General features: G+C 33.8%; 2 protein-coding genes across 3 annotated transcripts in view; one reads left to right on the top strand and one right to left on the bottom strand.

The window, feature by feature from the left end:
* LOC148651655 (adenylate cyclase type 2-like) overlaps window positions 1–20,393 on the top strand; it is a 109,015-nt gene extending 88,622 nt beyond the window's left edge. For both annotated transcript variants that reach the window (XM_088602298.1, XM_088602296.1), the window contains 10 exons: window positions 1,054–1,191; window positions 8,467–8,586; window positions 9,501–9,685; window positions 12,968–13,052; window positions 15,319–15,477; window positions 16,414–16,560; window positions 17,165–17,272; window positions 19,183–19,297; window positions 19,451–19,575; window positions 19,932–20,393. In XM_088602298.1, coding sequence (XP_088458424.1) covers window positions 1,054–1,191; window positions 8,467–8,586; window positions 9,501–9,685; window positions 12,968–13,052; window positions 15,319–15,477; window positions 16,414–16,560; window positions 17,165–17,272; window positions 19,183–19,297; window positions 19,451–19,575; window positions 19,932–20,084 — 1,335 coding nt within the window. In that variant the 3' untranslated portion in view covers window positions 20,085–20,393. The remainder of the gene's footprint in view (window positions 1–1,053; window positions 1,192–8,466; window positions 8,587–9,500; window positions 9,686–12,967; window positions 13,053–15,318; window positions 15,478–16,413; window positions 16,561–17,164; window positions 17,273–19,182; window positions 19,298–19,450; window positions 19,576–19,931) is intronic.
* Window positions 20,394–21,573: 1,180 nt separating this feature from the next.
* Window positions 21,574–23,222, bottom strand: cfap90 (cilia and flagella associated protein 90). The gene is made up of 3 exons (XM_088602299.1): window positions 23,001–23,222; window positions 22,609–22,725; window positions 21,574–21,928 (listed from the first exon to the last, which is right to left on the bottom strand). The coding sequence occupies exons 1-3, from the start codon at window positions 23,115–23,117 to the stop codon at window positions 21,749–21,751; spliced, it is 414 nt and encodes a 137-aa protein (XP_088458425.1). The 5' UTR covers window positions 23,118–23,222; the 3' UTR covers window positions 21,574–21,748.
* Between the last annotated feature and the right edge of the window lie 3,157 nt (window positions 23,223–26,379).

Here is a 26,379-nt window from a genome sequence, read left to right as displayed (position 1 = left end):
TTTTATTTCCTTCCCCTATTTTTTTTCTGAAAATGAATATGGAGCTCTTTTTAAGGACATTTTTAGTCATAAAGGTCACATGTCTATTAAATGCATTTGGCTGCTGTTTATTCCACTGCTAAATACTGTATGTTTACTTAGATTTCTACTCTAGATTTTTCAGCTCCAGGTCAGCTAGTAAAAACACATAAATGTTTCAGCTTGCTTTTCCCATTACTTATAAAATATGTTAAGGATCAGACAGTGAAAAATTAATATACAGATAATATATATATAACTCATTATAGCTTAAGATAATTTATTTAGTTTCTCATCCAAGTAAGAAATTATCATTATCATGTATAACATCTCAGTTAAATTGCATTACATACTTTTCAGTGTTTCTTCATACATAGTGGGATTTTAATATATTTACTGTCAGAGGTGATACACTAAACTGAATGTTTGAAATTGCTGCTGTATTTGCAATTGTGTTGAAAAATGTTTTGCATTACATATTACAGTGATCCTTACATGTACTGTATATCTATAAATAAAACACAAACACCTGAGATGTCCAGGATGATCCTTGAAGAAGGATTCTTTACATGCACACTCAGTTCCAACATAATCAAATTAAAAATAATTTACTTTGAAGAACATAATTTTATTTAAAAACATAAAATTTAAGTTCTTAAAAATAATTCTATTGAAAGTAAAAACAAATTAAAATTAATTTAATGGTCACATGCATATGAAAGACGCATATAAATATAAGGACAAACATGTAGTGGCTTCTCTCAGTCTTAATTAACTCAAGTAAGATGTTTACCGAACCAGATGTTCCACCACACAGATATAAATGACAGATTTATCTAATTAAATCCACAACGCATAGCGTCTTTGATAACGCCAAAATTGGCGGTTTTCCATTTCCTCCGGTGCAGTGTGCTCGGATGCCTGAAGACTAAGTATGCGACTGTTCGGTGCTCTGAATGTCATTTAATTAGAGCCTTAGGGGTTGACCTGGGAGTAAAAATAGCAGTGTGATTTCTTATTCTCTCATCTGTTCAGCAATGCAGCAAAACAGACTCTACGTCTTTGCTTTGGATTCTAAGATCGTCTGGAATCATTGCCAACAAACCCTGGCCACGGATCACTCTAACTATGACAACAACTGCCTTAATATTAATAATGGCTGTATTCAATATGGTAAGTACAGTAAACACCATGGATTTGAATCATTCATTAGTTAATTTTTATTCAGAATGCAACATGCAGTCTCTGATGGTAAAATAAGCACAGTATATTTCAAAGGTGTTCTTTAACCACCTAAATCCGATATTTTACTCCATGCTGTTTTTTTTATGTCTGGTAATTATAAATTATTTCAATCTTTTGAAAAGGCCTGTTTCTGAAATAAGTTGCCTTAGGAAGCTACTAAATAAGTCCAAATAGATACATTCCAGTCACACAAGAAGAAATGTTTTGTTAGTTTTAAGAACAGGTTCAAATAAGAGAAAGCCAGTGTTTCCAGACTGCCATCTTACATCTGAATACAAATATGGTGAAATGTTTAAAATAGTTACCATATGTTAACTCTGCAATAAAGGGTGATATGGATAAGGAAGATGGTATACATGCTCTCAGTCCACCCAAAGTTGGTACTGAGTACTGCGTGGATAGAAGAATGGAAAACTGGATGATCATTTATAGAGAATTGAGAATTGGAGAAATATTGGGGTGAAATTAAAATTAATCTTAGTATACTTTCCCCCTTCTAACAAAAAATGTCAGTTACCCCTCTCTAGGTTTGAAGAGAGGACAGAAGTCCCAGACAGAATGAGTACAATTTTCATTTACTTTCTACAGACGATTGAAAATGAATACTACAAAGAAAATGTTAAAATAATCATGTTAAGCGTCTGGTTGCCTAAAGGAAGGGATATGATCCTTTTTCCCTAAAGAGCAGAAGAGGGGTTCATGGAGTCTCCCACAGGGTGCACAGGCAGTGCTTTCCGGTTGTTTTCTTCTTCCTTTTCTTACACAAGGCACAGGCGGGTTTATGGACCCAAACGCTGTTCATCTTACAGGGACATGCGCAAATGACCTACACCTACCTAAATGGTCAAGACATTTGTTTTAGCATTGCATCATACCAAAGCACTATAACTTACAAATTATTATGAATGAAGTCTTTATGTAGAAACATTCAAATAAAGCATTACCAGTATTACTAACATCCCCTAACAAAGTACTTATCAAGCAAAAGAGGAATTAAGTGGGGCAGATAAAATTCAGAATGCCATTAACAGTAGGAGATTTATACTTTGTCATGCTTTGAATTGCGTCCTGTGAGATATGGGAGCCCATGGAAAAATTACCTCTGCAGGAGAACAACTAGGTAAAGAAAAAGTTTAGAAAAACCTTATACCTTGATCAGATTTGGGTGGTTTATCTGTATGTGATCGGTCAATTCTCCCCCTGCATATCAAATAGCTAGAATATCTAAACAATGTTTTTATTATTACCAAGGCTCAAATCTAGTAAGTTTACGGCTTGATTTCCATTAAAATAATTTGCATTATATCTATGCATAACAAATTTGATATGTTTGATAAGTGAATTTATTTTCTAACCATGCAGCCTCAGAAAATGTTATTCAGCATATTTAGAAAAACAAATTGGTTTCTGATTCAGATTCAGAAATTGTCTTTGTAATCAGATAGCAAGATGGTAGTATTTCTGCATTGTGCACCACAAAAAATATATAATGAATTATAGAATATGATTTATTTAAAATCTCTGTTCACCATATATCTACCAGAACTAGATCAGACATACACTTTTTTAATGCTGTGGATGCCAGAGACTGGATATTCATCTCCTTCGGTCTGTCAAATATATGATTCATGACTGTATTCATTTCTGAACCAAAAATATCAAAGCCAGTGTGGTACAACAGGGATTTAGTCAGGAGAATAAAAACTGGTTCAAGCATCATAAGGGTATAAGCTAAAACAAAATTCTTTTTTTCCTGAAAAATAGTTTTTGAAAATTGCCAGTTTCCCTAAGATAATGCTGAGTGACTCCAATGTAGAAATGAAAAAACCAAGACCCCTTTTATTTGTTTCTCTTCTGAATAAATGCCAGCTTGCAAATCTGAACATCTTATTCTTTCAAATTAGAGAACTGTCATTACTGTATCATATTTATGTGTTCATTTTGTCTTTTAGCAATTCTAAAATGCTGTGGAGAATTTACTCTTCATATGCTCCAAGATTAAACAAATACATTACTAATGCACATTAGAATGCAAATTCACTGTTAAAGCAGAATTTATATATTCAATAAACAAAGAATACATAGGAGCTGCAAAATAAAAATAAGTAGGCAAGATTACAGCAGTAAAATGCTTAATCTTGGACCAGAGAAATATCAATATTGAAATTGACGTGCCTAATGACTGGTCCCTTACTCAATCTGGCGGAGTTCCTACTAGAGGAATGACTACATCGATCTGTTTTTTTCAAACCATCGAGAGAGCTCAAGTCCAACACAGGTTTACAATTTCAGAAAAGCAGACTATAAAGGACTTAGTTTAAGAGACGTAGAATGGGATATGATGTATGCGGAATCAGTAGAGAATGGAAGGTAAAGGGATTATGTTTAAAGCACAGATTTATCCCAAATACTGTAAAACGCCAAAAAAAAAGTGATCCAAATGGTTTCTAAGAGAAATATGAAGAGAAAAGCAAATGAAACATATTCTGTATATATGAATTATAAGTACACATAAGATACTGCACTAGAATGTCTAAGAGACCGAGATGATAATTGCAATGGAGACTAAATTAAAGATTTTTCAGTATTTCAGCAGAAAAGGACAGTAAAGGATGAAGTGAAGTGTCTCAGGAATAATAGGAAACAAGATGAAATGATGACAGGGAGATACAGTAATAAGACCACAGTCAATTTCCACCTGGAATGATGTCCCCTCAAACATTTTGTAATATCTCTGGAAGTTTATATAGTACAAGTCTGTTTTATGGCTTAAATAAATGTTTCACTCAGGTGATCACTGAGAAAGAAATACACAACAGTCCTTATCCTGAAGAAGTTTTCTCTATATATATATATTGATTATACTTCTTTTATATTTATATTATGCTTTTTTATTTTCTAGGTAAGTTAATTAAGAAAAATATTCTCATTTACAATGACAACCTGGAGAGTCATTTACAGTAGAGCGTTTGCTGAAGCAATCTGACTGAAGTATCTTGATCAAGGGTCTTAAATAATAGCAGCAACGAAGACTCAGAAATGATACAGGTATTAGATGCATTTTAGATAAACAAATCTCAAGGCCCCGAGTATTATATCCACATAAATCTGAAATTCAGTTTGAGAGATCATACACTATAAAATCACTTAGCCCATGTCTTGTTAAAAAGAACATTCATGATGTACAGTAGTTTGCTGACAAAGCCAATACTATCTTCTTTAAAATTTATCTACCAGCACCCAACAAGTTAGATGGGACAATTGTCATTTTCTTGTTTTCTACTTTCTTATGATTCAGATTGTCTACATTAGGGGGGAAAGATTAAATTACAGAGCCCCTTTTTAAATCTAGCAAAATCTTAGCTCCCTCAGCAATGACCAATAATGATTCAGGGAAATATCGGTATGGCTTATTTTCAGCCGGGGAACATTCAACCACAGCAGCCTCACAATATACAGTACCAGATACTGAAATATCTAGGCTGCTTGTTACAATCTTAGTAGCCATTTTCCAATATCATACTGTATAAGAGCATTCAGTATTGGCGAGAACCCATTATGTTGGCTCATATTTGATGTTATCCTGATTTTGTTCACCCAATATTCATTGTTTTCCTGGCTAATTCTACTTATGTACAAAGGAAACAATATTCAGATCTAATGGATTTAAGTTAGTTTTCAGTTTGAAATATTACACTCTCTGTTATTGCAAATTATCCAAGGAGATTAAAAGGAGAATTAATAATTATCTATTAAAGGGGATACTTCCTCTCATTACATCCACTGCTTAAATGGTAAACATAATAATACAACATAATAATCACTGTCTCCAAACACTTTCTCTTCCATCAAGTCTGTCAAGGTCAGTGCAGCATAACTGGTGAATAAAACTCCATCACTCTCTCTGATGCCACATCAGATGACCTATGACCCACAGAAGACACTGTTTGCCCTGATCAGTTTCTGTACTAGCAGCTCATTTTCATGCAGATGGCTGCAATTGTCCAAGTGATTGTCTTCCTAGAATTCCTCATGCTATAGCCACTGCAGTCTGAAAAGAACTGATGTGACTGTCCTGAGCCAGCATGGTAGTAACCCTCTGCCTCTCAGGACATTGTCTCTTGCAGAGAATTTTTGGTTTTACGTGGACCAGTCTGCTGTTTAAACATCTCACACTCTGGGCAACCTATTTTTACAGACAGGTGGGCTTCAATCAAGTATCTTTAATAGTTTTACTCTATTTGTTCTTATGTACCTTTCCAGATACCCAAAATAAGAATCCTTTTCTGTCATTTATTTGGTTATGCTTCAGCACTGTAAACTTAATTCCATGTTTGGTCATCTATTATAAAGTTTTGTACAACTACAAGGTTTTGTGCTGAAGACGGAAATAAAAAGTTACCATTGCCTTGGAAAAAAAGCTTTGCTGTCTATACCTGAAACATAGGTACATTCAATTCCTCAGTATTTCCATATGTCTTGTAACAGCTTTTCAGAATTGTGTACAAAGACAAGTCTGATTCAGAGCACAGGCTAAATAAAGATCTGTCTGTGAATGGGTCTCTTTTTTGACCTGACTGTCTGACAGACACTCAGTGGCTCTGGTTAAAATTCTAAATACAATCTTCCCCTGTAGGTGTATGACATTCATGTTTCACATGGCACCATCTGTCACTCATAATGAGTAGAAAAACAACTGAATTTTTTAAAAATGAATTTCTTGCTCACTACTTCAGTTTTGTGTGGATTTGACAGCTGACTGGAAAATCTGAAAGCAAAATTAAAATTGTAAGAAACAGCAAAATCTAGGTTAGCCAGGTTAACTTTTTTTTTATTTCTGTACATTCAGTACTGTAAATACTCAAAGGTTATATCTCTTGTTCATCCTTAAATCATTATTTTTCTAAAGCAGTTTTCATAAAAAGATCACCCCTAAACAAAAACATGAAAAGGTGTAAATACATAAATGAAAATCAAAGAAAAATACAAGAAATTAATTAAATTAAAGAAATGTTAAAGAAAAGTAATACACAAATGATCTTTTCACCAGTTCATAATTTCAGCAGGTTTGGAGTTAGAAGAGGAGCACAGAGCTAAAGGCTTCAGAATTTGGGAGTAATACAAAAATAAATATCCTATTAAAGTTCTTGCCAAAAAATATAGTAATGAAAGCTTGTTTCAGAGGGTTGTGGCACAAACACTAGCAGTGCTGCCTTCACTCTAGACACAAGGTATGATCGGGGAGAAACCTGAAAACTGCAACCATAACAGGGCACCCTTGGAGATTTTTAAGCTAAGAATTTATCTGCTCAACGGTGCCCCCACCCCTGTTTATAGACCTTCTTGGGGGTCATAATAGTTTAGCTAAGTGACCTCTGGCATGAGCTGATGGCAAACATATTCCACTAGAATTTTCTCAAAGATTTACCCTTCTGTATAATGTATAATTCTCGCAAAGAGCAAGAGCCATGAAAGGTTTTTGATTAGTTTCAGGTAGGTTAAGTTACCTTTTTTAGGCCATAGAGGCCCCCATTTTTTTCTCAACCATCCGACACTGGAGGTGGAAGTGATGTGGTCAGCATCACGCTCCGGCCTGCCTATTACCCCCAGAAGGATTAGCCTCCGGTACTCATTTGGAAAGTAGGTCCTGGGAGCTGTCTGGAAGGAATAAGAGCAAACTACATCGCTTGCCCCTACCTGTGATTGAACCCAGGACTTTCCAGGTAGGAGCTAGATGCCCTTGCCGTCTGAGCTACCACGGCTCTTTTGATTTGTTTTATGAAGTCCAATTTACCAAGATGAATAACATTAGAATTCTTTTACCAGCTCATAACTGATCCTGAATGTAGGAGAGTTAAAGCAGGTAACGTTTAGTCACACACTGAACAGTGGGATAGAGACACCTCAAAGTTAAACAGTTACAGAATATAAAAAGCACAAGTGAGAATATATTGTACTTACAGCTTCAGAGATTTTTCAAAGCGAACTGCCACCTGCAACTTGTTTATAACACAGGGTCCATCTGAATTGCTTGTACAGTATGACCAAGCTTTCAAGGAAGATGATACTAAAATCCATCTATTTCAAAACCACTTTGACATTGTTCTACAGTACATGTCCAGAATCTTAACATCAAGTTATTATCTTTATTTTAGCACAGCACCTCCTATAAACAGTGGTGAATTATGATACCCCAAAAAGACTGGCCTCCTATAGAAACTGCCCAGGATTATACAGTACCACTGTAACAGATTCAGTCTTGACCATGAAGTGACAGAGTTCAATCTTAATGTCGGATGATCTCAAAGATTATGATACCAAGTTATTACACCCATCCATCTTCAGTAATCACTTTTTCTTTAGAGGGTTGTGGTTAGAGCCTAACCATGCAAGCTATGGGTTGAAGGCAGACCTACACTCTGGATGGGATCTGTTCCTTGAACAAGCAGCAGCAATAATAGCTACACATACAGAACATTACATCATTTTATCATGTAGATTTCTAGAAGGCTTCTTTAAGACAATAAATTATTAAATTAAACAGGGTAGGAATTCAGGGAAATGTGAGTGCCTGCATTGAGAATTGCTTATTAAATGCAAAACAAGATACAGATAAGGAGGTGAATACATACTCAAATTGATGTGATTTACTGAAAGAGTACTGAAAGGGTCTATTACAGATTTTAGACCCCTATTCTAGATTTCAGAATAGTTAGTACTCTAGTCAGGTTTGCAGTTTACTAAAATAGAAGGATTAGCAAACACTTTAGAAATGAAATTGAAAAACATTAAGATAAAACTCAATACTGGGTAAACACCTGGCAGATTATGTTTAACCTAAAGAAGTGCAGAGTTTTGCATTCAGTTAGTAAAAACAAACTAAAACAAAATGTGAAATACTGAACTAGAAGATACTACTATAGGAATTACTATAGAACACAAATAATTCAATTATTATACATGTGTGTTTCACAAATTCACACTACTCATAATATCAGTTGTCTTTGCAAATCAGAATTTAATAGTGTATTTTTTTCCAAAGAAAAAACTTTAATAGGTTTACACATGTTCATGTTAAGATTGCAATATTTTGGCTCTCTTTACAACTGCAGCATTTATCATTTAATGTATCATTTCAGATCAGCATTTATTTTATAGCTTTCTAGACTAATTTTTATTTTTTATTTTATTTTTCATCACCAGTTCTTCTTAGAGGACAATGTTTCAACTTCAGTTCCCATGTTTAACACCTCAAATGAAACTTTGTATTACTCCAATGGCCAAGCACTGCGAGTCATAGAGAAGAACAACTTCTATCTTCCAGTAAGTAATCCTGGTTGATTTTTGTGTAGTGGAAGGAAAAGGTCCTTCATATTCGTACAGTGTACATCCTCATGCTGCTCACTTATCAGTGAGATGACGAAACAGTTAGTTCATGGATGCCCAATTCACCAGACTTGAGCCCCATTAAATATTTGTGGGATGAGCTGGGACAACATGGGATCTAGGACTCAGAGACCAGTAAACAGGCACTTGTTTGTCCAGGTTCCATAAAAAGAATGCAACAGGATTCCAGACACAAAATCACCTGAAATCTGATGCAAAGTAATTTTTGCACGTGCTTAGTTTGTATAGCTTCCAAGAGTGGCATAATAATATAAAAGTCATAGGTCCCTTCGGTTGTACAGTATAGGTATTTGAGCACCACAAAAAAAAACTTTTTTTTAAAGTTTGTTTTACAGTTTGCATAAAGCTTGTGACATTAACAATATAGCTACTTTTGTAAAGTCAGTGGAATCCTATTGTTATTGTGTTAAAAGTGTCAACTAATATCTGTGAAAATATTATATTGAGAAATGAGAATTCGCATCTAACCTGGAATTATTGGAAATAATACCTTAGTATTACGTATTCCACAGGATTAAGAGTCTAACAAGATGGCTCAGTTGTCTCTTGTTGCCAGACTATAGGAACAGGTTCTGTTTTTTTAGTAAATTCCTAACTACTTAGGATTAAGTTTAGACAATTTAAATATCTTTCTTATTAACTCAGGGAACACTAAAAAATGTGAAAGTCCTGCAATGTATGTGAATAAATCTGCTGTCCCTTCTAGAAAAACACTAAATAGGATAAATAACAAATAAAAACTGTAGAGTCAAATATTTTAAAACCATAGTAACAAAATATCTGTAGAGTGTCTGGAGTCACTTATATTGTACTTATATTTTTCCCATTAGTATTTCATATACAGCTGTATTCTTGGTCTGATATCCTGTTCGGTGTTCCTGAGAATAAACTATGAGCTGAAGATGATAATCATGCTGGCAGCGGTGGTTGGCTACAATGTCATCATCCTTCAAACTCATGCTTCTGTGTTAGACGAATATAGCAAGTTCCTGTATAAAACGGAGATTTTGGAAAGGTAGGACATACTTATATTATTTTTGATATAGTAATAGTAGTTTTTGAGGAGCTATCTACACTTGGTCTTTGGATGAGTAAAATATCCATAATAGAAAAACTAAGGTACTTTTTACCATATAAAGTCTTATAGTGGTGTAAAATCCAGGTTCATTCTTTTCCTTTATAGTCACCATGTGTTTTTGTAGAGCTACAACACAATTATGAGACGCTACTATCATGCATTAATGATACAACACATTCATGATGTCAGTGTGTCATGATGTGATCACAAGATCACATACCACTGTAGCTCTCTTATAATGGCAGCTACAACAACAACCAAAATACCATCAACAAAATAAATCGTTTGCAAGCAGTTTGGGTCAACAGGTTACATGAATATGGCATTTCTGACTTAGATTTGCACCTTAAACTGTAATGCCATGGGAGGTGGGGTCTGCCATTTTCCACTACATCAGAGTTTTTAGTTGTGTTCACTAAGATGGCAGCAGAACAATGCCAGTTCTCAAAATGGTGGCGTAGCATATTTACTGGAACACGAGACAGGTGTGCGCCTAAATGTATAGATTTGGATACATTTCAGTCATGCAGTTAGCTATGCTTATTTTACATTGCAGCTAACCATTCATCCATCTTCTAACTGATTTATCCAATTCAGAGTCACAGGGGAACCGGAGCCTATCCTGTCTTGCAATGTTAGCAAGACAAGTTTCACTCTGGACAGTACCCCCGTCCATTGCCGAGCAGACAGACACATACAAAAATATGCACACACTCACACCAGGGCCATTTTACCCAGAAACCAAGGTTACTGGCTTCTGTAAACCCAACAAAAATGTCTGGAGATGATAAGGTGAGAGCTCTTAATCTAATAAAACATTAAACTAATCAAACAGATTTCACTATGATTGGAACATTGGTTGATTACCAGGGGTGATCTGGTGAAAAAAACAAACTCAGTAAATTAATTCATTACTTTGAAAGAAAGGCAAACATATTACAAAAATAAACAGGAATGATAACTTACTTATACTGAATACACTGATTTGTTAACAGCAACTAGTCATACTTGTTTTCCCAAACTTGTATTCAGTGTTGTTGTTAGTATTTTTCTAATTGGAGCACTAAGCAATCTGAACTTTCTTTATTTGCCTTACAGAAGGTAATGGTTGCCTGTAGCTTTCCTAAAGCTATACAATGAAATTAAATGCTTATTACACTTATAGAACAACTGTATTCATCAGCTTTCTAATGTGTTATTGTATTGTATACAGTATTTGTTTTTATATATTTTTATAGTGAATGTATGCTGTACCCCAACACCCCCAAAATATGAAGGGGATTATTCTTACTTATATGTATACAATATAATAGCTGCTGTGCATTAAATAATTTCTAAAATTGCATTAGAAATCTAACAAATACTGCTGATATTTCACTATTGAGACTCCATTGTGTACTAACAAAAATACTGTACTATCTGGGGCTGTTTTGTGCTTAATATTAGGCAGAGTTCCATTACTCCCATAACTTCATAGTCCCTTGAATCCTTTGTATCACTAAGATACAAACAAACTGTTGTCCACAGTATGTTCATATATCCTCAGGGCCTCATTTCTCATTAATATGCCTTGTGAGATACAACTGACATACTGTAAACTGAGCACTTTAGGGTATTTCATTGTTGGCGTTCTACGGTATGTCTATCCTGGGGACTGTGGGTTTTAATTGAGATCCCAGCAAACAATAAATTTCCCAAATTCTCTTTATTGCTGATGGGTTATGGGGGTTCATGTATTATTGTTGTAGATGCAATATTATTTTTCTTATTGGCGAAAGAAAAGTACAGGGGTTATGAGTATTTTTCCTGGGTTTGGAAATTATTTTCTGTTCTCTTTATTCATTCTAATTGAAATAATTTGGCATAAATTTGCAACAGTGGTGATGAGTAATAGTATCGGGTACTTTTCTAGATATACTTTTTTTATAAACATTATTTTAACAGCAATAATACTGAAACGGGGAATAGGTTGTGAGGGTTTAGTGAAGCATTCACACCAAAGTCCACTGTTTATATTACGGTTAGGTAAGAGAGCAGGGAATCTGTTAAAGTAATTCAAAAGGGCAGTCAGCCCATTGTTTTGTTCAGGGAAATTTTAGAAGATGTTCTTTGAAGACTCACTGCAAATAGATTTTTTTTTTGTCAGCATAAGAAGCATTTAAAGGTAGTCATAGAAAAATAAACATTAAAATATAAAAGATACATATATGACTGTTGACTTAAATGTTTAAGGTAAAATACACCAATATCAAAGTGAAAAGGTTATGCTTTGCATTGGAAGCGTACCCCTTAAAGGAAATTCAACAGTAATGAAAAGCATTGGCCTAGTATTAACCTCAACCAATGTGACTGTTTGATATTTACTGCTCATATCTTTCAGCTCAGGCATCATACAGGCTGCCCTTTATGTTTTATTAGAAGCTGCAAGAAAGCCCCACTACCTGGTAAAGGAACATTTTCTAACGAGGCAGGTTAGATGTGTTCAACATCTTTTCTGAGTATTTCACATACAGAGGAATCTTTAGTTGCTCAGACCCCTTTACAGCTAATACTAATATTCCTCAAGAATAAATCACAGTTCTAAATGCCACCTTTAGCGTGGCAGATGGCTTTGCACCTAGAACTTTACACCAGAAGTCTAATTCCCTTTTTGGCGCAGTGATTATAACCCCTCTCAGTCGATTCCGGTTGTCCGGGTACGATCATTAACCGTCTTCTTATTTATCGGCGTCCCGACCCTGCTCCCCTTGTTAACACTTTATAACATTTTATCGGAGCAAGCTGTCAAAAACCTAAACACTCCCTAAACACTTTAGCTTTTCTTAGGTTTCTTTTTGGTTCTCACTTTTAAAAATAATTATAAAAAATAATAAGAGACAACGTCCGACTGCTTCGAGAGCACAGAGAGCTGGTATTTCCAGGTGCGATCAAGTCCGTGATTTCTTAGTGGCAAAACACCCCGCCCCCCGTGACTCAGCCCTGTCTCTGACATACAGTATGCTCTGCTTGCAGTCAACATAACATGCATAAAACTGTAACACCTCACTTCCCAAAACCATTTTTACTGTACATTATTGTTTTCTGTGAATAAATAAAATAGAGATGTCTGTCTTGATATATATTTTTTTAATTTCCTGATTTCAGTAACACATAATGATTTAAATTTAATGTAGCCCATAATCACTCCCTAAATTATATATTACTGTATTTTCTTTCCAGGCCTGGTGTTCTTAAAGACCTAAAGACAATGGGGTCCGTCTCTCTTTTTATCTTCTTCATTACACTCCTTGTGTTGGCTAGGCAGGTGAGATATTGTTTTAATGACTTAACTGGCACGTTTATGTACAGTATATAACATTTAGTATGGTATATATGGTATCGTGCACTCAATTTCAAGTCAAATGTTTTCACTTATGTCCTGCAAATAGATCAAAAATAGATATAATAACAAAATCTGAAAGCTAGAAAAGTAGCCTAATTTCTTTTCTATTCTTTGTACTGATGACATTTTATTTCCATTTCATTTCATCATACTGTGAGAATTTAACATCTCCCACTGAGAGGTATAATTTGAAATGCTGGAAATAAAAGGAATGAATGTTGCTGTAATAGTACAAAGAAGTGCTTTATGTTCTGATTAATTGTGAGTGCTATTTTTTTATTAATTGTATCAGTAATTTGAAGAAAGTGATTCATGATGTGAATCTCTTCATGTGTAGGGAACTTTTGTTAAAATCTAATAACATCTTTGGTTTGATTTTAAATTTGTACTTTTCTGAAAGTCCCTTAAAAAAGAAGCTTGCATCATTGCAGAAGCAAGTACAGTTCTATTTTTTATTTATTCTTGAGAAAGAGCCCTAAAAAAGGTCCCTAAAAACAAACACCATTTTCTGAAATGCAATTCATAAAGCTGTTTGCATGCGTTTGATGATGTGGATCCTGTTTTACATTCACTTCATAGCATAATCAATCTTTTTCTTTCAGAGCCAGATAAATGCAGAATAGGATTCCCTAGAGACTTAATGCCAGCTTTTATAGTAAAGAAGCATCAGGAGGCATTTATAAAGAAGTGTTTGCAAAGTCACAGTTGTTTTCTCATTATCTTTATTTTTACACTGGAAATATTTAGTGGTCAGGCTGGACAGTGAGGAATTTTATTATTTGGGTCCATCAAATTCCACTTTAGATTTAGTGAAAGTTTTTCTCATAACACGATTACTAGTCAATTTTATTTTAGAACTCAGCAGAATCACTGAATACCTTCACATGTGTCCATAAATATATATATAGCATTAAAATATTAACGGGACTAATATCATGTCTCAATATACAGTATACTGACCTAGACCAAACGTTTTGAGTTGGAAAACAGACTAAAAAAGAAAATTAAGAGTAGTAAAACATGGTTATTAGGACCCACAGTTCCAGTGAAGTGAACCAATAGTTGTCTCTATCTTACTAATCTTACTATCTTACTAATGCAATGTAATTCAATGATAATAATCTCCGGTGACCGTGGTAAAAATAAAAACTTTGATTTGGGCCAGATCACTGTATACCAAAATCAGCCTTTAAATAATGAGTTCTGCAATAAATGATTTTGTGCATCATGTTTGAATTGATAACAATAATGTTAATTAATTTAAACAGAATGTAGGAGGAATTGTGAGAAAAAAATAGGAAAATGCATCATAAGCTACAACAATGCTACATATTGCTAACCACAGTGAATTTAGAACATTCTAATTTAATTTAAAATATCAGTACCTTTTTAATACATGAACCATTATTAAACTCAATATAATCCATCCATTGCTTAGCAATGAGAAACCTCAAAGTCACTTCTGAGAGTTGTGAATTAATTATGAATCACATTAGTCTTAGCTCCTAAGACATCAGCTCCATTGGCTATAGTATTAAGAGTCAGTACTGAGTAAATGGTACACTTTTACAATGATAATAATTTAAAACCCATTAATCCCTCTTCTTAAATTAACATTGTATTAAAAATGTGCTACACTAGCCTGCCTGAATTACCCCAGGTTCTATAATGAATAATGTTAATTCATTTTTATATTTTAATTTTGTTATTACTTTAGACAGAAATGTATCTTTGTATATTATTTAAACTTTTTTTAAATTGTTAACACACCTTATCCACATAAAAAAATGAATAGACATTTCTTGTACTTAGGTTTAATTATTCAAAGAACATTGTTTCAATGTTCTTTCTCAAATTAATATTAAATTGTATAAATTATCAATATCAGTAAATTCTTTCATTTTAAAATGTAAAATTATTCAAAAACTAAGTGATTATATGTAATCGTAATTTCTGCTTAATAAAGCAAACATTTACTGTAAATATCTTTTAATAAATATCGATACTTGGAAAAAAAAACCTGAAATATTTGAATATATTATTTAATGTAAATGTAAAGTAACACCACTAGTGAGGAGTGTTGGACTGTTTGGAGGATGAGTGAGTGTGTTCATGATGTTTTGTCATTTAACGCAGCAAGGTGCTCAGATGCCTACTGTTTCTTTACCTCTGTGTCCTCTTGTAACAGAATGAATATTACTGTAGGTTAGACTTCCTCTGGAAGAACAAATTCAAAAAGGAATGTGAGGAGATCGAGACCATGGAGAACCTGAACCGGGTGCTTCTGGAAAATGTCCTCCCCGCCCATGTCGCTGAGCATTTCTTGGCTCGCAACTGGAAAAACGAGGTAACAACTAATCCGTAGAATCAGAGATTATATAATAACACTGAATTAAATTATTATATATATTGAAAGATAGAACATTTACATATTCATCTGTGTTTAAAATCTCAGAAACCAATTAAATTATATTAAAACAGAAATTGACAGATTTGTTTAGTATGTGATGTGTTTTTTTTACCTATTTATTTTCTTTTGTGAGCAGTTCTGTTATTATTGCAATAGCAATAGTGAAATTATAGTCCATGGTAGATTTTCTAAACGTCTAATTTATTTCTATATGACTTAGTTTTGTTGATTGTCACTGTGAAAATAGTAAATGGGAGATTTAATGAGCTACAATAAAATGGAACCCCTTTCCATAAGAACTTGAGACTACTGCATTAAAAACACCATTTCGTGAGTGATCTGAAATCTAACATACAGTATTACAATGGGTTATGTTAAGTAGCCATGGCTAGAATTTATGAGCTTCTGTTGCCAAACTGGCTGAATACCTCCAGGTTTGTGTGCAACTGAGTCTGTCTGGGGATCTTTAGTCTGTTGCACAGCAGAACTCATTGTGGTTTGCCAGGTGTCTACAGACCTTCACTGCTATCATCAGTGAGAGCTACATTGCTTTCTCACTGGAAGCTAATGTGGCTGTTGGGTTCTTGGGGCATGTATAGAGGCAGAGGTCCTGCCAATGTGTTTCAGGAAGATGTGCATTTTATGAAGATGTCCATATCTTTTCTGTGCTAGTAAAAAAGATGGTAATGAAAACATGATGGTAATTGACAATTCCAGTGTGGAAGTTAATCAATGAATAATAATTGACAATTCCAGTATATATATCAAATAAATACAGTACTGTAGTACTCCAGGCTATTTAGAACTGTAGTGGTTTGATGTTGCATTTTTTGTAGTTAAGTAAAGGCCTATTTATTACGCATTTGTTCCCAGGACTTATATCATCAGTCCTATGACTTAGTCTGCGTCATGTTTGCCTCAATCCCGGACTTTAAAGAATTCTATACGGAATCTGATGTCAATAAAGAAGGACTGGAGTGCCTGAGACTACTTAATGAGATTATTGCAGATTTTGATGAGGTATTACATGTTCATGTCTCAATTTGTTGTTTCACACATTATATGAATTATCTAAAAAAATCACAATTTGTATTATCCAAAACATAATTAAATTATAGTAACTTTTCTATTTTGGAATTAATAGCATTTTAAGCATTGACATTCTATAATGAAATGCATCTTTCAAGTTTACAGTAAAAATGTGTATTTGTGTGTATTTGAATTGTTTTTTTTACTTATACCAGTGTTTGTTTGTGTGTAACATTAACTATTGTTTTGATTTTTGAGCTCAAGTGTAAAATAATTAGTTGGAAATGTTTTATTTACTCCTGCACTGCAATCCACAAATGACTATATTTTAAAATACTACAAAAGAATACTCACATATCAGCAACATGTGCTGTTGATATCGAGACAGAATGTACTAATTCATTTGGAAAATTCAACAGCCGTGGCAGAAGTAACCATTCAGTCCTGATCTTCTGTCAGGAGAGAAAGCATTAAGGCTGTTAAAACTAGAATATAAATTCTCTGCAGAACATCAGACAGGAAGAATAAACAGCACTGTCAACATTATCAGACCATAGTGCCGTATTTGATTACATTCTAAATGGCTTTCTAACAGTTGCTATCTAAGCCGAAGTTCAGTGGAGTGGAAAAAATCAAGACGATAGGCAGTACCTATATGGCAGCAACAGGACTGAATGCAACTCCAGGACAAGAATACACACAGGTATAGTTCATTTTTTACAAAGAGGAATGGATTTTTATCTCAATAACCATCATTTACACTGGATCTTTGTCTGTTTGCCTGCAATTACTTCTCATCATGACTGTACTTTCAAACACAGCTGTGGTTAATGCTTACATAGACCTTTTGTGCTATCAAATCTATATTTTGAATGTCACTTTACTACCTTTTATGCATTAACTGTCCTTATTAAAATTATTTCTTATGGTAAAACTGTGAATTGTAAAATTGAGAAATCTAGCTCCTAATTCTCCCATTTCCTTTCCAGCCCATAGATGCAAAGGATGAGTAATTTCAATTATAGATTTAAATAAACAGAACCTGTGGTGTTAAGCACATATTATAAAACCTTTGGAAAATCTATTATACTGAATTAAAGTTTAAAAAGGATGTGAATACGTTTAGCTTGCAAAGCCAAAAATAAATTCTGGCTCCTGTCCCTTGAGGCAGTAATCTACACATTACAAATCAATATCATTAGCAATTTTCTTTGTGAAGGGCCTTTTCTTAAGACTTTTGGTAATTATATTTTCATAGCAAGAAAAGGTTAAAATTATTTAATAAAGGAATATCTGTAAATTTCTCAATTAAAAAATTATGTGAAAGATGTAAAAGTATAATGAAAGTGGTTGTCAATTAATGCTTAATTATTCATTTCATATAGATATTTTGTTAATATCTCTAATCTTTACTTATTCTTTTGTGCTGAAGGTTTTTACCTTCATAATGGAGGTTCTATAGTGAACTCAGACAAAGATAACTAATTATATATTGGATGTCAATATATATTATAAAGATAAAAGGGCATCTTATTTAAGAAAAGATTAGAAAAGTAACACAACAACAAAGAGAATGTTATATTTTTACACTGTGTATGGCAAGAATGCTTTATTCTTGAATTTACTAAATCCATAAATAATCATATAACAATCCAATAAACATCGTCCCAGCTATATATTGGATAAATCTTCATCCTCATTTTAACCTCAAAGATCAGTGAATTATTCAAATTATAGTGGGAATGAAAACTACAAGGTTTAGTTTAAATAGATTTAAAAACAATGAAAGAGGTTGAAACAGTTATATTGCATACAAAGCATCTTCAGACAAATCACCTTGCTCCTGGCATAATCTCATGCTACAGGAGAAAACTGTCATTCTGGAAAACAACAAACTTATTAGACTCAGTCATATGTTTTGTATACCTACTGCATATTATTGTGAAAACTAAAATTACTTTGTATTGACAATACACTGATACAACAGCATGGATATATACTGAGCATCAAAAGCATTACCATTTTTGTGCATGTGTATTTTCAGAACATTAAATTGATTTTAGATATTGATCAAATGGTTGGCATCATTTCGATTAACATTTGATCGTTCACTTCAGTGACTGAGACTTTTGCTTATGCACTAAATTACCTCATCAATTATAGATTTTATTTGGCATAGGTGATGTGATGTACTGTAACCTGTTGACTGTCAAACATGCTGAAAATCATGAAAGAATAGTACCAAATGAAACCAATATTCCCCATTTATTAAGAGAATAATGCTCATACTACAGTTTTATATATCATATATGTTTGTTATTAAAGTTTCTCCTCCCTGTGTGCTATCACTTTTTAATCAATATGTTTCTATAAAGAGGTTCTTGTGGAAAAAAATGCTTAAACATTTATGAACAATCCAGCATTTTTTTATTTTGTTTTATTTCAAGAATACCAAGCTTCAATTACCAATCACAGAGAACCTATGAAAATCAAAGACAGAAATTCTAGTGATTCACTTAGCTGTGGAAACAGTACATTTATAATAAGTAACTATGTATAACCAGTCATGACATAATTTCCAAGTAAATGTCAAACTGTTTCTTTCATTTTCAGGAACACGACAGGCAGTATATGCATATCGGTACAGTGGTGGAGTTTGCCTTTGCACTGGTGGGAAAGCTTGACGTAATTAATAGACATTCCTTCAATGATTTCAAGCTCAGAGTAGGTAGGTGCATAGTTAAAAAACTGTTCTCAAATATATAGTCAACTTAAGTTTCCTTCTATTTTGTGTTTATGCTGAAAAAGATGCCTTATTGAAACTTCAATCTGCTGATGCTGTTTTTTAATGTGGCAATTTGTCCTTTCCACTCCACGATAGGGATAAATCACGGGCCTGTGATTGCTGGAGTGATTGGCGCTCAGAAGCCACAGTATGATATATGGGGGAACACAGTGAATGTGGCCAGCAGAATGGAGAGCACTGGGGTGCTTGGAAAAATACAGGTAACTAATGTTATGCTTACAGTTTAATGGCATCACAGAACACTCTTAATTCATTTTTTCTGTCATGACTTTGTATAGGTTTCAAGGGCAACTTCATTACTATCTTAAATGTATGTATGCAGTTACACTAGTTGTATTGCCTTTTTTCAGATTGCTTCAGCTTTGTCTAGTGCCATACTTTAATTTTTAATTTCATTTGCATGAATATGTGAATGCATTTTAAGATCATGTAACTACATCCCACAGGTAAGTACTTCACAGTGTTTCTGGATGGTCGACTTTAAAATGGGACTATTAATGACATAATAACATTTTAAATGAAGTTTTATCATTGTTGCAAATATTTTCCCCCAAAGGTTACAGAAGAGACAAGCAAGATCTTACAAACCCTAGGATACATGTGCACATGCCGGGGAATAATCAACGTTAAGGGAAAAGGGGAGCTAAAAACCTACTTTGTTCATACAGAAATGCCCAGATCACTTTCACAAGGTAATGTAATGCCTTGAACAGTACAATCTGACTGCATATCAGGCCATCTGCTTGGCCCTGTCAGGGGCTGATAACATCAAAACCACAATATCTGTATATAGTTCAGTTTTGTCCTTAGATGCACGAATCTTGGATGTATTTACAAGTGGTTCTGTTTCTTTTTCACAAGCAGTGGCATACCCTGAGAGTACTCTGGATTTGCAGAGATGGTAATTACACAAAGCCAGGAACAGTTTTGTAAAAAATAAAAAAAATAAAAAATGTGTTTTAATGTTTTATGCCATTGTTTTGTAAAACTTATTCATTAAAATTTGTATGTATTTGAACTTTTCTGAACTTTATCACTTGAAAAAAAATCTGGGATGAGGGGAAAATTTGCTATTTTTTTATGCTAAGTACAGGATATTCATGTCATAAATCTACCCAAACATAAAAGTACTCACAGATTAAATAAGATGGAAAAGACAGTGTTATTTAACAGTTAATAAAAAGTTAATTTAACAATGTAATGTTAACAGTTCTTATCTGTTTTCAGATTGTCATATATAATTGAAGATAACACTGTGGTAAGGCCATCATTGAAAAGATTTGTTTTTATTTCTGGTGAATTATCATAAAATACTCTCTGTTGGCTTGTAAACATTATTTGAACTGTAATGTTTAAAGGAAAATATTAAGACAATCTAATTTTATGAATGATACACTTCTAGGCATGAGTGAATTTAAATTTAATGTGAAACTTATCATGATCACAAGATGCACTTTAAAGTGTCAGATAAAAAGAAATAATTATATACATTATTTATAGACATCATGTCTTTTTGGAAAGGCCAACAGGCTGCAAATTCCTGGTGTACTACAGTAACGTCTCTCACATCAACACCAAGTCACAGTATGTTTTATCTTGGATTAACTGGGCTACAACAGTCATAAAATACAATATCTTAAAGTAACTAAAATATTCATACATCTACACTGTCCCTAGAATGCAAACAATGTTGTGCAGTTCAAACAGAAGTGTAATTATCTGTGAAAGGCACAATTGTTGAACATTTTGGATTTTTATTCATATTCTTCTGGCATGTTTGAAATACAAGAAATAGAGCAGTGCTTAAAATTTTGATGTTCTACTTTCTGTTTTTTTTCCAGTGAGTATCACTTAAAATATAAATAATCTGAACAAAATATCTAAAATAAATACTCATAAATATTTTTGACTGAAATTTTGTTTTAAAATGTGTTCATTCCAAATAATAATTTGGATGATCTTCCAAAATATTGCCCTTATTCTTCCTTAGTATATAAGTGTCTTTAGGTTAATTTACCTTTTTATAAAAAATAAAACTTCAATACAGCTGGTTAATATGATTAAATTGTTTCTGCTCTGAAAAGGTGGCACAAGAGCATATACTGTAGTTAGTGGTTGCGAATGCTCCATCTGCAAATATCAAATGAACTAACGTAAGTTGAGAATGATCGCAGTATAAACATAAAGACAACTCTGAATTAACATTTATGTAATTGGTTTATTTGACATTCAGCTCAATTTTTGTTCCATTCATTAAAACAATACCAAGTTACATTATTCACCAGATGTTATATTTAAAGTGTTTGGAGAGATTATCTGCTACAATCATGAGTTCATGCTTTTCTGAGACATCCTGAGCCAGTTGGGAAGATTTTATGCAGGAGTAACAGACCCATAACCCTCTTCAACGGAATGATGGATTCCATTTTTACTGAAAAATTCAGAGCGGATGTGTCCAACTCTCACATACTGCCGTCCTGGCTTAAATATCTCAAGAGGCAAACGTCTTCCATATTCCGAAGAGGACAGAACCGGTACAGATCTTGATGTTTCCTGAAAAATGAGCACTAAGCTGTTATTTCTACAAGCTAAAATTTGGGCAGTTGATATGGTCAAGTTTTTGAAAATCTGCCTTACAGTTTCACTGCGATACCTGCTGATAAAGTACCAGCCAAAGCTGATCTTCCCCTTGACTGCTGTATCCTTGTAATCACTACTCATCAAATTCAGAAGATGGAAGGAGAACTTTTGGTGATATTGGCTTTTGAAGGTATTGTTATATTCTTATATTTAACAGTATCCTGCTTTAATCATTTCTAATCCACTTCTGTGTTGGACTGCTTCGCATTTTTCTCTTCTTTAGGACACATTTTTCCATGTGGAAATCTTTTGTTAATGGATATTCTGTAAGCATAATTCATTACAAATCTCAGAATATATGGTTTAAAAAAAATTACGTTTCAGACTGACTGTCTCATAATTCAAGTTTAACTCTAGTAGGGACTCTGTGCATGGCACACAAAGCAATTATCAAACCTGTACAATAAAATAATATTTTGTTCAACTTATTATAAAGATGTCAGGTTCAGGATACACTTTATATATTCAATTAACAAACATGATCAGCGTTTAATATAGTTATACAGTGGCTATAAAACTTAGTTTAGCATGGAAGTTGATCAGATATACGTGTATAGAGTGGATTGAAAACATTATATGGCTTTAACACATACCTCCTGGTGCATGTGCAGCCCTCGGCTCTTGGCGTGTTCTCGGTCATCTCTGTGTAGCTTCTCGTTATAGCCCTCAGTGCGCCGAAACAAGCAATCATACGTAAAGATTTCCCGGGCCTGTTGTTGAAGAATCAAGGGTGCTTCTCATAAGTCTTAAATATTAGCATTTGTCAGTTTTTAGTCATTCGATAAAATAAATATATCGATTATATCAAAAACACTTCAATAACTTTAATCAAATTATAATCTGATGCAACGAAGCATTTTTAAAAGCTTTTTAAACGGAGATTCAATAGTTTAAGTTTTATATCATTTAGGCTACATAACATTAATTACTAACCAAACTCTACACTACTCAACGTGAAAAATGTGGATTGAAATGCACTTTTTACCTCCGTTTTAGTATTGAAATAAGTAAGCTCCTTTGGATCAGTTCTTCTCGGCGGGATGTAGCTAAATGCAGATAAGGAAGAAAGGGTTGCGGGACAGTCTTTTGATGATTTTTCCATTTTATTGTTTTTAATTACGTTGTCTTGTCCCTCCAAGATTCCAGAACAACTCGCAGTCGCGCACCAAAGAAACGAGCTCCCCGCGTCCTTGGTTGCTAGGAAACGAGACAAAGTGGATACCACGTTGCAAGCTGGAGGAGTCTGTTTCACCAGTTGAAGATTAACAGCCTAGCTTTTCGCCTCACTGTTTGATTACTTAAAAAAATAAAACTAAGGTTCAATGGAGGGACAATAAGTAACATTACTGCTTTAAAGATTTCGAAAGGGAAAGACGAATCTTTTTAAAGCGCTCAAATTAGTCCCCTATCTCAATGACGTTAGCGATTCGTAGTGGGCAGATCGGTTCCACAAAGACGAGGCAAGGAAAAATCCATCCATTTCAGCGACCGATTTATTTTTATTTTTTTATTTCTTTTAATTGCGTGCGCCCTGTCAGGATGTACTCTACTGTACCTCCCTGAGCCTGGGAGTTAGGCTCCAGCTCAAATTGACCCTGGAACCAAACTGGACTTGATCTTAGACAAAAGACCGAGACGTACGGTTTCAAGCTTGAAATAGTGAAATGGGTTCAACTCAAAATACTTTTAAGCATCCAAAATTTGAATTACATTACCTCATTATTTACTGTGCTCAGAACTAGAAGACATTGCTTCTTTCCTCTGAACACACTGAGCACATGTACTGTAAGTGCCACGGTACCTTTTGTGCCATGTGATTTGTGTAAATTACCCTAGTCCTTGAGTTATGTTTGTTTTTCCATATTGAGGTCCTTCTTTAATATAAGATTAATATAATGTCTTGTGGAAACCTGTTTAACTTTTTTTCTCAAGATGTTTGCAATATAATTTTCATCCTCTGCAAGTACCCCATTATTAGCTCTTAGACATTTACCAACATGCTATAATTTTTTACCTCATGCTTTTCTTTTTTCTAAACTAGAATTAAAAAAAAACTTTCAGTTTTGTCTTCAAGGGCTAAACTTTTTCCTAGCTTTTGTAATAACTTTTGCATTTTAGTGGTCTTTTGTATTGGTCTGATGAAATTATACTGGAGCCACAAGCACTGATAAAGAATTAAGTTAAAACAGATTAACAGAATTCTTTACCTCAACATAACCCAATAATGTCATCTATATTAATTCTGAGTATTTACAGAAATGTAACTGCGCAGATGAAGCAATTTAATAGTTCTGTAAATGTTTTGAATTTTTTCTCATGGTGACATTGACACTAAATGTATCTAATAGTTCTTTCAGTATTCATATAGTTCTATGGACATTTTGTGGTTCCTTATTTTTGGAGATGATGGTACTTTCTTGCATTTGTATAATATGTAAGAGATTACACTGACTGCCAAGACAACATGGTTAAAAATTATATTTTTACAAACAGGGTCATGAAATTAGTGTAATGAAAGTAATCAGGATCTCTGTTTAAGTTTTCAGGGCAGTTTATGGTTTGCTTTTGAATTCAAATTTGGATTTTTAAATATATATAATCTTTTTGTGGTTATATATTCTATTTTTTTTTAATCTAAGGTTCGATTTCAATGGGTCAAAATAGTGATCCTTGGCAGAGTTTACCTCTGTCATTTGTTAGATCTCTCACGTAATTATCGTTACAAAAAATCAATGATATAGTCATTAGTTTGTGTGTTACAGGATACTGTTCAACACAGAGAATAAAAAGTGAAAATCATAGCAAAATACATGGAAGGCTAAAGTTAATAAACAGGGCTATGAATTGCATGAACTCCTTGATATAAAGGCATTTTCTGGTTTTGTATTTGAAACATTTAATAGTAATTAAATAAGTTTCAAATGCCTGCTAACTGGTCAGTTCTTGTACACCCTTACACATTGACATAATATACTGCATATAAACATTTACACAAATGGAGAAAAGTAATGATAGAAAAGGATACAATGTAAACACTACAACTAAAGTATGCTGCATTGTTTGAGGAATACCAGCTGAATGTAATATTATGGTTTGCAGTTCAACCACTGTAAATGTGAGAGTCATCTTTTGTGAGGAGCACAAGGTTCTCATGAATATTTGCATCTCAGTAGGGCTAGCCATTGGCATACAAAAAATCATGGATTTTTTTTAATTGTTCATTTCATGTCATTCCTAAGTAAAAATAATGATTACAACATTCAAACAAGTATATGACTTATTTCTATGGGAGTAAATATGGTAACTTTTTATGTTGATTTTACAGACATCATATAGTCCAAGATTAGTACTAATCAGGCTATAGGAAACCAGCCCTTAAGTATGAACAAAATGATTGCATTTTCCATTTCATTAAAAAAGTCCATCTGCTCCCTTCACCACTTAATCCAGTTGTCTGGTTGGAAAAGTATTGACTACATTTTGAGGGACAGTCACTGTAAATTTAGAAAAGGTTGGTCTTGATTAATGTCTCTGAGTTCTTTTATCAAGCAACAGCAGAAATGGATAGAGCAAACAATATGGGCATCATAAAAGATTAATTGCAGGTAGTAGTCATGTAATGACACATTAATTTGAAATAAGCTAGTCATACCCGCATTCATCAGACCATGAATAATCACACAAGATTACTACTAATAACCCTAATCTTCAATCAGTAAACATAACAACACGGTATGGCTGGCTATCAGTACCACCTATCAAACTCAAATTCCTTCCGGTATTTAGGAGCTACCTTCTCATCCTCCTGTGCTCAGTCTAGGTTTCTGTACTAGTCTCCGTGTTCTCCTGTTACGTAACTTCTTGTGTACCAACATGCTTGCCTGCCCGTTGTGCTCCTGATGTTTCCATACCTCTTCGTACTTCCCCTTGGTGCCTTACCCTGAGCTTGCCTGGACTTTTGAGTTGCGCCTATTCATTCTGGATGACATTTTGGCTAGAGTTTACTCACTGAACCTGTGCTTGAATACTGTCCCCTGTCTCGGACCGCTTCACCATTCCTGTATGTATCAGGGTATAACAGATTAATGTTGAAATGGAGATCAAATAAGGAGTGAATGTTCCAATAAATGTGATGCAAATAGCAGAGTACCACAGGGACCTGTATTGGGACCACTGTTCTTCCTGATTTACATCAATAAGTAGATTCTGGCATAATTTTAAACTATGCTGGCAGATGACATTTAAATGCACACACATGCACAGTGTTACTTGGAAGGACAAAAGCAACTTAAAATATGAGCTGGGAAATAATGAATTCAAAGAAGGTATCTATGAAAAAGCCTTAGGCTATAATGTTGACACAA

Source organism: Lepisosteus platostomus, chromosome 12 (genome assembly GCF_059453375.1).
Source record: "Lepisosteus platostomus isolate fLepPlt1 chromosome 12, fLepPlt1.hap1, whole genome shotgun sequence".
NCBI lineage: Eukaryota > Metazoa > Chordata > Actinopteri > Semionotiformes > Lepisosteidae > Lepisosteus > Lepisosteus platostomus.
This window is presented reverse-complemented; position numbering and strand designations above follow the sequence as displayed.

What these genes read in the sequence shown, in the direction of transcription:
- cfap90 (XM_088602299.1), bottom strand. Translation starts at nt 23,117, where the DNA reads ATGGAAAAATCATCAAAAGACTGTCCCGCAACCCTTTCTTCCTTATCT. An exon ending in ATTTCAATACTAAAACGGAG is followed by an intron (nt 22,726 to 23,000) that starts GTAAAAAGTGCA and finishes CTTCAACAACAG; the next exon opens with GCCCGGGAAATCTTTACGTA. An exon ending in GGCTGCACATGCACCAGGAG is followed by an intron (nt 21,929 to 22,608) that starts GTATGTGTTAAA and finishes CTCATTTTTCAG; the next exon opens with GAAACATCAAGATCTGTACC.